This window comes from Salminus brasiliensis, chromosome 14 (assembly GCF_030463535.1).
Source record: "Salminus brasiliensis chromosome 14, fSalBra1.hap2, whole genome shotgun sequence".
In the NCBI taxonomy this organism is placed as follows: domain Eukaryota; kingdom Metazoa; phylum Chordata; class Actinopteri; order Characiformes; family Bryconidae; genus Salminus; species Salminus brasiliensis.
Window position 1 is genome coordinate 32,048,678 of NC_132891.1, and position 11,112 is coordinate 32,059,789.

At 41.0% G+C, this 11,112-nt stretch overlaps 1 protein-coding gene across 1 annotated transcript; it reads right to left on the minus strand.

Moving 5' to 3' along the window:
• Nucleotides 1-261: 261 nt before the first annotated feature.
• On the minus strand, nucleotides 262-11,112 carry LOC140577472 (trypsin). The gene is made up of 5 exons (XM_072697462.1): nucleotides 11,058-11,112; nucleotides 6,951-7,110; nucleotides 5,270-5,411; nucleotides 1,754-2,017; nucleotides 262-426 (listed from the first exon to the last, which is right to left on the minus strand). Exons 1-5 carry the CDS (start codon nucleotides 11,110-11,112, stop codon nucleotides 262-264), a joined length of 786 nt encoding a protein of 261 aa, XP_072553563.1.

Sequence of the window (11,112 nt, forward strand, 5' to 3'; positions counted from 1 at the left end):
GGCACATATTAACAAGGACAAAAAAGATACAAACACAAAATCCACAAAACTGATTCAAAACTCACCTCACTCAGGGTACAAAGTCTGGGTAAAATGTCAGAAAAAACAAAGATATATGTCTACATAACTTAGATTGAACATTGTGAATATAATAATAAAACGAGAAGATCATTAACATCGAAATTTGGCATGTGCTTTCAAGTTCAAGGGTACAGAGCTGTCGAGGTGTTGAGGTTACGCAGGTGTTTAACAGTCTAACTCTTAAGGGCAGTTTCCATAAAAGCCAAATATAGTGTCGTCTATCCACTTGCGGAACCTAGGCACGGCGGTGTAAACCCCAGGATACTGAGGATCTGCACAACTGTTGCCCCAGGAAACGATCCCGTAGACTCGACCCTCACACACCAGCGGTCCTCCAGAGTCCCCCTGCAGATTAGAGTGCACTATTAAAGCTCCAGCGCAATCAACTCAAGTATCCATATGAAAATCACTGCACAGTGCTCTTAAAAGTGACACATTACACAGTTCACTGGGATCATAATTATATGGACGTGCTTTGGTCAAAACACCACAAAGATCCAGCACCAACAGCACTCTTTTCATCGTGAACTTAAACCAGCCAGGTTTGAGTGCCTGTTCCTTTAAATTTAAAGATAACGAGCCACTGCTCCGCCCACCTTTACTCAAACCTTGATTATCATTTGTCCTTGTTTGTGCTATTTAGTTAATGTTTACTTCACCTTGAGTTCATATCTCTCGCCCTTTCTTAATTTTGAGAGGGGGGGATTGTGATATAGGAAGCTGAGCCTATTCGAAGTGGCATGTTGAATGCTCTGTGTCACAAAAATACTGAATACAAGATCAGGGGTTCACAGTTTTGGTCCTGGGGGACCCTCGCCCCTGCACATTTTAGTGGTTTCCTGTTCTAACACACCACCTTCAACTCAGGAAGGGCTTGTTAATTAGCCGATTAGCTGGATCTGGTGTGTTGGGAGCAGGGTAACCAATAGAATGTGCAGGGCAGGGGCTACATTGTCTTATTTTACAAATTCAAGGGTTGGCAGGCATGTCAGATACTGAAAGCACTGAAAAATGGAGATTTTCATCATTTGGAAATTGTATAAGCCATATATTCAAATATTTACAATGCAAAAAGTTTTTTCTTTTAATTAACTGTGGCTGTTTTTCAGATACACTGACTGCTTTTATATGATTCCCTTTATTTTAATCTGGTACGATGTATCTGCCAACTGGAGCAAATAAACAAAAGATGCCTCATTTGGAATAATATCCAGTATGGCTAATTCGACAGTCCACAACAGTGGGATATTCATGCAAGAGGGATTCATATAGGAATAAAGCATCCAAAAATTCCACATGACAATCAATGCAAAGTTGTGGACAAAAGTATTGGGACAGCTGCTCATTCATTCCTGGCATTGGGCATGGTGCCAATTGGTTCAAGTACTTCTATGGTTTACAGAATAACCCTGTTCTTACTGATGATAATCCCTGAATATCCAGAGGTTCAGGTCTAGGTGTTTATAATGGAATAATCGAAATATCTAAATAAGGGTATTTAGGATAGGGTATTTAGTTGTGTGCAGGAATGGGCAGCGAATGAAGCTCTACCTACTACCTACCTAGTACCTGCTAACTGTTAAATCACTGATAATAACAAATAAAAGTCTAAGGGCTGCTTAGCATTAAGCTAAGTAATATCCGGTCAGGGGTAAGTAAATGTATAGCTTACACTGCACGCATCCTTTCCTCCAGCGGCGTAGCCGGCACAGATCATGCTGTCTGTAATGGTGCCGTTGAAGGAGTCAGGGCTGTTGCACCTGGAGTTGGACACTATGGGCAAAGTGACGGTCCTGAGAGACGTTGGGATTCCCCCAGAGGGTGAGGTGAACCCCCATCCGGACACTCTACACACTCGCCCCTCTGCCATGGTGGACCCCTGGCGGGGCAGTGGGGCGGTGGACACGTAACTGTTCAGAACCACCGGGGTCTGCAGCTGCACAGAGATAGAGAGAGAAGCAGAAAGGTCATTGTTGTACCATAAAAAAATAGGTAGGGCTTCCGTTTGCTCTTAAAACAGCCTCAGTTCTTCTTGCCATGGATTCCTCAAAATGTTAGAAATGTTTAATATAGATTTTGGTTGAATTTCATGCCACAAATCTCTCTTTCTACCACACCCTAAAGGTGTCATGTTGGATTCAGATCTGGTGACTGGGAAGACCACTGAAGAGTCTTCAGATCATGCTGGATGTAGCCGTTAAAGGATGGGTAAATCGTGGCCATGAAGGGATGCACATGGTCAGCAAAATACTCAACCAGGCCGTGGCATTCAAGAGATGAGAGATTGGTGTTAACAGACCCAAAGTGTGCCATTCTTCACACCATTACACCACCACCTCCACCAGACTGGACTGTTGACACACCAAGGTTGGGTCCATGAATTTAAGCTGTTCAGAAATCTAGATTCATCAGACCAGGCTACATTTCCCCATTCCTCAACTATCCAGTGGTGGTGAGCCTGTGCTGAGCCACTGCAGCCAATGAGTTGAGCCAAATGAGTTGAGGTCCATTAAGAGTGGTGCTGACTTCTCTCTATATCTGCTAGACAGATAGTAATTAAGCATTTTCCAGACATGAATAACGGCTGGGACCTATGTGGGTTCATCTCCATAGGCCCAAAATGTATTAATGCGATCCTGATTATTGAAGACGGTGATTCTAAACTTTTGTTTGAACACTTATGTTGGCTCAGCATCCAGTCTACAATCTAACTTAAGAAGATGTAGAAATGCCAAACACCAGCAGCACAAACAACACCGCTGCTTTCAACTCCCACTAATAAGGCGAGCTGCTGCTTTAGGGGTCGCCAGCAATTTACAGCTATTAAGTTACATAAGTGACATTAAAAGCAAGGCTAAATGCATTGCAGGAAGTATGAAAAAACTAAGTGGTGTAACTTTTAAGAACACCAACAACCACAAGTCTGAGTGCTGAACTTTAACTGAACTAGCCGAGTCTACAAAGCATGCAAATGAAGCGCTAGACGTGTTTAAAATAAGGATAAAGATCAGAGGTGCAATTTCTCAGTTTTCTCCAGTTAGTTCTCCTTGTTTTCCACAGAATGTACCTGCCTTCTACAGACTTTGTGTTTGCTGGAAAATCAATTATTCTTTTAGCCGCCAGAGTTCTGACATTCTCCTTCAGAGAGTTGAGAAACTCCCAGTACTGGAGCTTGAAAGGCCGCTCTCTTTTAAACATTCAGGCTGCTTTCTTTCAAATATCAAAACCATCACACTGCACTGGCTTTCAAAAACCCTCTGTCAAACCCCCTGACAAAAGTAATGAGACTGGTCATATTGCGGCCCACTTCAGCAAATGCACCAAACTGCTGTCATCCTAGCGTTCAAACATTCAAACAACAGTCGGCAGAGTCAGTACACTTCCCACAGCATTTCAGACCCAAATATAGGATACTAGCGCTGGACTAATGGATATCCTGGCAAGTGAACGCATCAATATAGATGATATTGACAAGGCAACAAGACCATATTCACCATTAGTGTTGGACACCTTTAACTCGTCCATGCAGTGATCACACACATACACACCGGGAGTGTCGGGAGCGGTGGGCAGCCAACAGGCCCAACAGTGGCAGCTTGCCGAGCTCGGGTATCAAACCCACAACCCTGTCATCAATAACCCGGAGCTGGAACAGTTAAGCCACCACTGTCCCCTAATTGTGAAGGGGATTGTTGTCAGTGTAAAATATATAGATAATCAGACTGACTGTAATTATTTTAAGTTTTTAGTATAAGTTTTTGGAAAATATCAAATAATAATACCCAGAAATAGTAATTACAAGATTCCAAATACGAGCGCTGTTACAGTACACTTCATACGTATTTTCAGGTTGACATGATTTTTGAGGTCAAGATTTGATTTTTTGCTATATGTATTAAATATACATGTATTTAGCAGTCCTTTGAATGAGGGTGCATGCAGAGCATAAGCCCCGCCCCTCCCTGCCCCCTTCACTACCAACTAAAAAAAACCAAAACATATCTAAGCATTTTGAAGAGGGGTGTCCAAACTTTTGCATGGCACAATATATATATACATATATGTGTGTGCATATGAACACACACCGCACACTGATCAGCCATAACATTAGTGCCACCTGCTTAATAATGAGTAGGTCGCCCTTTTTGGCATGGACTCCACAAGACCTCTGAAGGTGTCCTGTGGTATCTGGCACCAACACATTAGCAGCACATCCTTTATGTCCTGTAAGTTGGGAGGTGGGGCCTCCAAAAGTGCCCATGACCCCGTTGTAGGTTCACCGGTTGTCCTTTCTAGGACCACTTTTGGTAGGTACTAACCACTGCATATCGACAATGATTTGGAGATGCTCTGACCCTCCAGTCATCTAGCCATCACAGTTCGGTTCTTGTTCATTTTTGATGCTTTGGACACCTAACTTTCAAGAACTGGCTGTTTACCTACTGCCTAATATGGAGATCCCAGCCCTTTACAGATAGATGGCACTGTAAATGAAGATACTAGATGTTTTCACTTCACCTGTACTAATGTTATGGCTGATCGATATATGTATTAATAAAAGAGTTCGCCCACCTGCTCTTCAGCTCCATAATCTAAGCTTTAAAACACCCAGTTTTACAGTCATCACTTGTCTGACATCACAGTACATCCAATTATCAGCTTGACAATCAGGTTGGGGCATCCCTTCATACTGAAGTTATACAGGCGATTTAGTCTGGACTGGTCATGGTCATGTGAAAACTCAAGCAGCTCAAAATGCTTAAAAAGCATGAGCTCATTTGCATATATCAGTGTTAAAGACATATAAAAAGGATTTAAGATAAATCCAGATGTTTAGATGTGGGTGGAACATTCCTTGCACATCTCATGATGAGACCTCAGCTATATTGCTTATATTGCTTGAGTAGCTAGAGGCATCTGCCTGTGATCTGTGAGGTCACTTACGAGAAGCTTGGTGTACGAAGCAGTCCAGTTAAAGAATCCCTCCATGCATCTTGTATGCACAAGGAGAATCAATGACCCCTAATTAGAGCTAATTACTACAATAATTAGGCCACCTCACAGTGCAGTATTGATTTCTCAGGCTTACCTTCAGCACCTCGCCATGTTTGCCCTGCCGCAGCCCTTAGCCAGCATGACAGTGCGTTCTCTTTTACCTTCATAAAGGTGACGGTGCAGTGTTGCTTACCTTAATGAGCATGATGTCTGCGTCATTACTGGTTTTGTTGTACTGCGGGTGAGGTATTAAGGCGCTCGGTGTGCGGTATTGCTCTGTGCCCTCATACACACTGAGAGAGTAATCTCCAGCCACGATCCTCATGTTTCCAGCTCTAGAGACAGCACACAGACAGTACGGTCATTCAGAGGACATGGCCACTGAGTGCTTCTACCTACACTATTTGTCCGTATATGTTTGTGGACACCCCTTTGAATGAATGGATTCAGTTGCTGCCAAATACTGACAATAGAAAAGACTCAGATCCAGATTAACATGAACCTATTGCACCATTAGGCACCATGCTGCCTAATGCCAGGTGTGGGCTAAAGAGGTATAATGCCTCCCAGCAGCATTGAACTGTGGAGCAGTGGACTTAGGTTGGTGCGCCATCCAATACTTTTGGGATGAGATGACCTCACTAAAGCTCTTAAACAGTCATCCAGAGTCTAGTAGAAAGCCGTCTTCACTAGACAGTAGAAACAGTTCCAACAAAAGCTTTTCATCAAATTATTTTCATGGCTATATCAGGCCTATATGTAGACGTCTGCTTCGTTAGGGTAAGTTGGGGCCAAATCAGACGCACTACACACAGCCCATTTTTCTCTTTTTGGGCTAACTAAAGTCATGACGGGCCAACCAGATGTAGCCCAAACAACAAGGCCCATATGACATCTGGTGCTGGATCGGTTAAGCTGAAACAAGCACAGTTACCAAGCCTTACAGAGTCTTCTCAGATAGTGTTGCAGTGTTCAGGTTCTTTAGCTGAAGAGACTATTGCTGGGTTAGCTGGGTTAGCTTTTAGCTTTTAACACTTGCTCACTTCACCAGCTTCCCCACGATGCGCAGCATACCCGGGTACCCGCAGCAGCACTTTGAACGGTTGGTCCCTCTCCCATCTGCCTACTGCCATAGCTTTTAGCATTTTAGCCCCCTAAAGTTGGCACTGTTTTTAGCCCGGCTCGTTTTACAGCCCTAATTTGGGTAATTCTGGTTACATCCCTTCCATGTACCAACCTATCACTATTCAACTATTCAAAATACAGCTTTCCATTCTACTGGGCCTTTATACTTTATAAAGGATCTTTACAAGAACGCATATTATTATCATCATCATCAAAAACACCCATCATCTGAAGAACCACCCATCAAAAGATTCTTTAGGAAGCTACTGTGTTTTTTAAACAGTGCAACATGAAGTTCTTTAGATCTTTCGGATCCTTTTCATATGCCAGTCAGACTGTAGTGCCATGCCTGCCACGGCATGATGCTTCTCATTGTGCGATTTGATTGTTTGGCTTGTATCAATTTCCAGCACTTGTTCTACCCCATTAGAAATGACTCAACCCGGACTATTCAGTACCCTTCTCACTTACCAAACCCTCTCAGCACAAACACCTGGATGCCAACACTGACCTATTTCTTTACCGCACCCCTCTTGCCACTGTCTAGCGCCATTCTGTGAGTGTATGTGTCCATGAAGAGACTTTTGGGGGGATTTTCGGGAGCCTTGCAGATGCATTAACTACCCAAACTGTTGAAAAAGTGGGTCAACACATCAACAAGTCCTACTTGGTGAGAAGCAATGGTGTATAATGGTGTGAAGACCACTTTATAGAAGTAGGTCTGAATGAGGCCTGTGAAGTGAGCTTACCCTTTATTGCAGTGTGCAGCAGTCAGCACCCAGTACTTGTTAATCAACGTGCCTCCGCAGAAGTGCTGTCCCACGACACTCTGGATGGACACTATGTACTTGATGGAGTACGGAGCAGGAGCGTAGCCGCCTATTATCCGGCCCTGCATCAGCTGCTGACCTGCGGAACACACAGGGAGCCGGAGAACATAATAGACTTCACTCAGACACTATTGTCAGGGGCAAATTGACTCCGTAGGCAAATGGTCTCAGTTTGACTGTTCCTATGCTATGAGGCCTAGGGTGTCAGTTCTGATTCTTCATTTGCATTTTCTATACACCCCCCATATTATAAATGTGCTTCGAATGGTTCTTTGAAGTAAGCCATAGAAGAACCAAAGATCTTACGAACCTTCACTGGATGCCAAGCTTCCTTACTGAGGTTAAAGGTTCTTCTCTTCTCTACAAACATAATCTTTCTGGAACCAAAAGTGGTTCTATGGCTTTACTCAAAGAACCTTTGACTAAAGTTTGCAGCTGTCCAAAAGGAGAGAGAAAAAGTCTTCTGAAGGTCAGTTCTATGGTCAGATGAAACAAAGATTTGGATGGAATGCAGGTAACACTGTACCAACTGTTAAGCGTGGGGGTGGTAGCATCTCCAGAACTGGTACATTACACACAGTGGATAGAATAATGAAGAAGGAGGACTGAAACTCTACCACTTCATCCAAGATAAGGGGTGAAATGTCTCCCCAGAATTCTGCCGGAAGCTGTGACCAACATTAATTTGGGTGTCCATTTATTTATGCATTTATGTATTCATTTATTTAATGAACAACGTTCCCAATTTTGACCAGTTGACCAACTCACTCTTTAGAACTCTCTCCCTTACTCTGACACCAGCCACTGCCTGAGCTAGTTCACTGATAGGCTGACGTGTGACTAACATTGATTTGGGTGTCATTATCTAATCAAAACACAGTTAGACTATTTATTCATGTATGAAAATCTACGTCTCAAGCTCATCGAGCATGACAGGCAGACATGGTGTACTGTATCGTCTCATGTTCTATTCTGGCTTCTCGTTTTGTCAATCTGGTAAGTCAATACTGAAAAAAAAAAGCACCAAACAATGTGCTTCAAGCACAGTGTATACTTTTCCCACCTCATTGCTTCCATAGACAGCAAAAGAAGAGGAAAACAAAAGGAAACCCCGCCATGACGTGGGGCTGTAAGTGGCAAAGCCTTACCTTACCTTCCTTGCCCTTAAGGATATTGACCTTATAACAATGCACTTGGGCACAAGCTGCAGTTTTGGTAACCTGATATGGGATCATCCAGCACCCCAGTTCTTGGATTGCCACGTGAAACGCATCTAAGTCAGATTGATGCACATTATGTAATTTAGAATCAAAGGGCCGTGACCTCCACAGGTGGAGAATCGTATCAGGTGTCATAGGTGCTATATTTATTGGAGGATCACATGGAGGGAGAGCATGCAGAAAGTCTGTTTTCACAAAGAACGTGAACTGCTCTTTGCAAAGGACAATAGTGTCTTTGTCCATTCTTTCACGTTCCGTTATATTCACGTGTAAACTGCACAATAACGCAACATGACTAGAACAGTTGATACGTATATGGGGGGTTTTGACAGATTTGTACATTAGACTGAGGGTAAGCGATGTAAAAAAATTTTTTAAAAAGCATGAGACATAATTTTATTGTGGCTTTTTTGGTGATTTGGAAACCAGAAGGTTACTGTTTCAATTCCCCTATACACGACTGGCATTTAGGCAGCTATTAGCTGCATCTGTATCCCAGTGGACTGGATGTTTTTAAATGGATTGCAGACCATCATAAGCAATGATCAACATATTTTGGACGTCCATTACATGTCCTCAATGGGATGACTATTTTTAAAAAGTTTTTGGACGGCCATTGATGATCATAACTTGTCCCCAATAGACTGACTATTTTAGTGAATTTTCGACCACTGTTGGTTATCAAAATTGTCCCTAATGGACTGGACTGTTTTTATTGTTTTTTGGATCACTGTTGGTAATCATGACTTAACATAACAAGATTTTGGACGCCCATTGACATTGATAACATGTCCCTAATAGAATGTCATGTCTTGCAGAATGGCTGTTTTTAAATGGATGTTGCACCTCCATGGGCATTGGTAAAAATATTCTGGACGTCCATTGGCCTCCATAATGTCCCCAACAGAATGACTATTTTTAAATGTATAAAAAACATGTAACATGTCACCAGTGGACAGGCTGTTTTAAAATAAAGTTTGGACATCCCAAATTTATACATGATTTCAATGAGCTTTTTTTTGGTGACTTGGGACCGGAAGGTTACTGGTTCGATTCCCCTATACATGAAATGGCATTTGAGTTCCTATTAGCTGCATCTGTAGCAACCTGTCAGATTTTGGGCGTCCATTGACATTGATAACATGTCCCCAACAGAATGTCAGCTGGTGTTCATAACTTGTCCTGGACAGAATACCTGTTTTTAAATGGATTTTGGACGTCCATTGGCTTTCATAACATGTTTCTAATGGACGGGCTGTTGCACCTTTATGTGCATTGATAAAAAGATTCTGGGTGTTCACTGGCGCCCATAACGTCCAACAGAATTATTATTTTCGAACAGATTTTTGACGTCTATTGGTGTTCATAACACAGTTTTTAAATAAATGTTGGACATCCAAGAATGTTTTTTTGCTGAAAAAAGTTATTTTGTACAAATAAACTACTTAAGAAAAAACAGAAGAAACAATCCCCAGCCCCACAACATGCTCAGAAAACCATGTCATGCAATTTATCAGGGTTATTATATTTATCAGTGACATATTAGTATAATTATATTGTCAACCGCTACATCCGATCAGTAAATCACTGACAGCCAATAAAAACACATTAGTTTAATTACAGCATGTCTAATTCACCTCTATCTGCTTCCTAACGATATGGTTTCCTAAGGATGCACTTGACCCTTACACAGGCATCTAGAATAGGCTTATCTTTATCCTTTACAAAGCCCCATCTGTCAGGTTAAATTCAGGCCTGACTTTTAGCTTTAGCTCATAAGTAATGATCCAAATACATCTTTTCTATAAATATGTCTTATACTAAACACCAGCCTGTGCTTAAAAAGAAACTTAAATAAACCTTTTAAAGACACTTAAGGAACAAGCAAAAGGAAAAACTTGGGGAGATGAAGGAGAACCAAAAGAATATTTAAAAAGATGATTAAAATAATATAGAGAAAATTCTTTTTCGCAATTTTTTGCAAAAGGCAACATGAGTCAATTCTGTGATGGTAACAGTAAAGAAAGTAGTGAGGACAGTAGAAATTTAATAAAGAATAGTGTGTCATCTTATTTAACAATCAGTATGATTTCTTCTTTATTAGAACTACTTACTAGAAATCTACGTAAAAGAAATAACGCCATATTTATTTATTTGTGTATTTATTTATTTTCCAATATGTTAAATTAAGCAAATAAACAGTAGTTATTCTTTAGAATGTGCAGAAATAAGTATATTAAGTTTAATGTCTTTATAGTAACACTATAAAAAAAGCAGACCAGGGGGTCCTAAACTTTTGCATGAGAATGTATCTTAATTCTGGTTAATATTTGTAATATTTGAGGTTGTTGTAAGAATATTAAAAGATTTCAACTTTGAACTTTAGATTTTGTGCTTGTTTTAAGAGATTTATTTATAAAACCACATTCTATCGTCAGATAATTTGTAACACATGCAATTCATAAAAAAGTTACAAGACAAACTAGATATATTAAAATATATATATTTAAAACATATAACATAAATGAACTTATTACTTTCTTACAGCATTCTCAAAATGGGAAATGTTTTTTGAATTAATTTTCTAATTTAATTTTATCTAGTTAAATTCATTTAAGATATCATCTAAAGGTGTTTTGCAGTGTGCAGACCACAAGCCTTCTTCACGCAAATTTTGCACAAACTCTTTTCTCTATTATTAAGCCTTAAAAAGAAAGTCCAAAAAGCCCAAATAACGCCACACTCCACAGCTAAAAGTGTCTTTTACGAAGACTCTGAGAATTCAGAGCTCCACAGCTGTACTTACAGGTGACAGCAAGCAGTTCCAGGAGGACGCAGAGGAAAAGCAGGAGAAGATTCAT

Bases quoted from the DNA above. Each gene is read 5' to 3' on its own strand.
- LOC140577472 (XM_072697462.1), bottom strand. From the start codon at position 11,112: ATGAATCTTCTCCTGCTTTTCCTCTGCGTCCTCCTGGAACTGCTTGCT. The intron at 5,412-6,950 runs GTAAGCTCACTT...TGCTGTCTCTAG, and splicing joins GCTGCACACTGCAATAAAGG to AGCTGGAAACATGAGGATCG. The intron at 2,018-5,269 runs GTAAGCAACACT...ATCTCTGTGCAG, and splicing joins CAGACATCATGCTCATTAAG to CTGCAGACCCCGGTGGTTCT.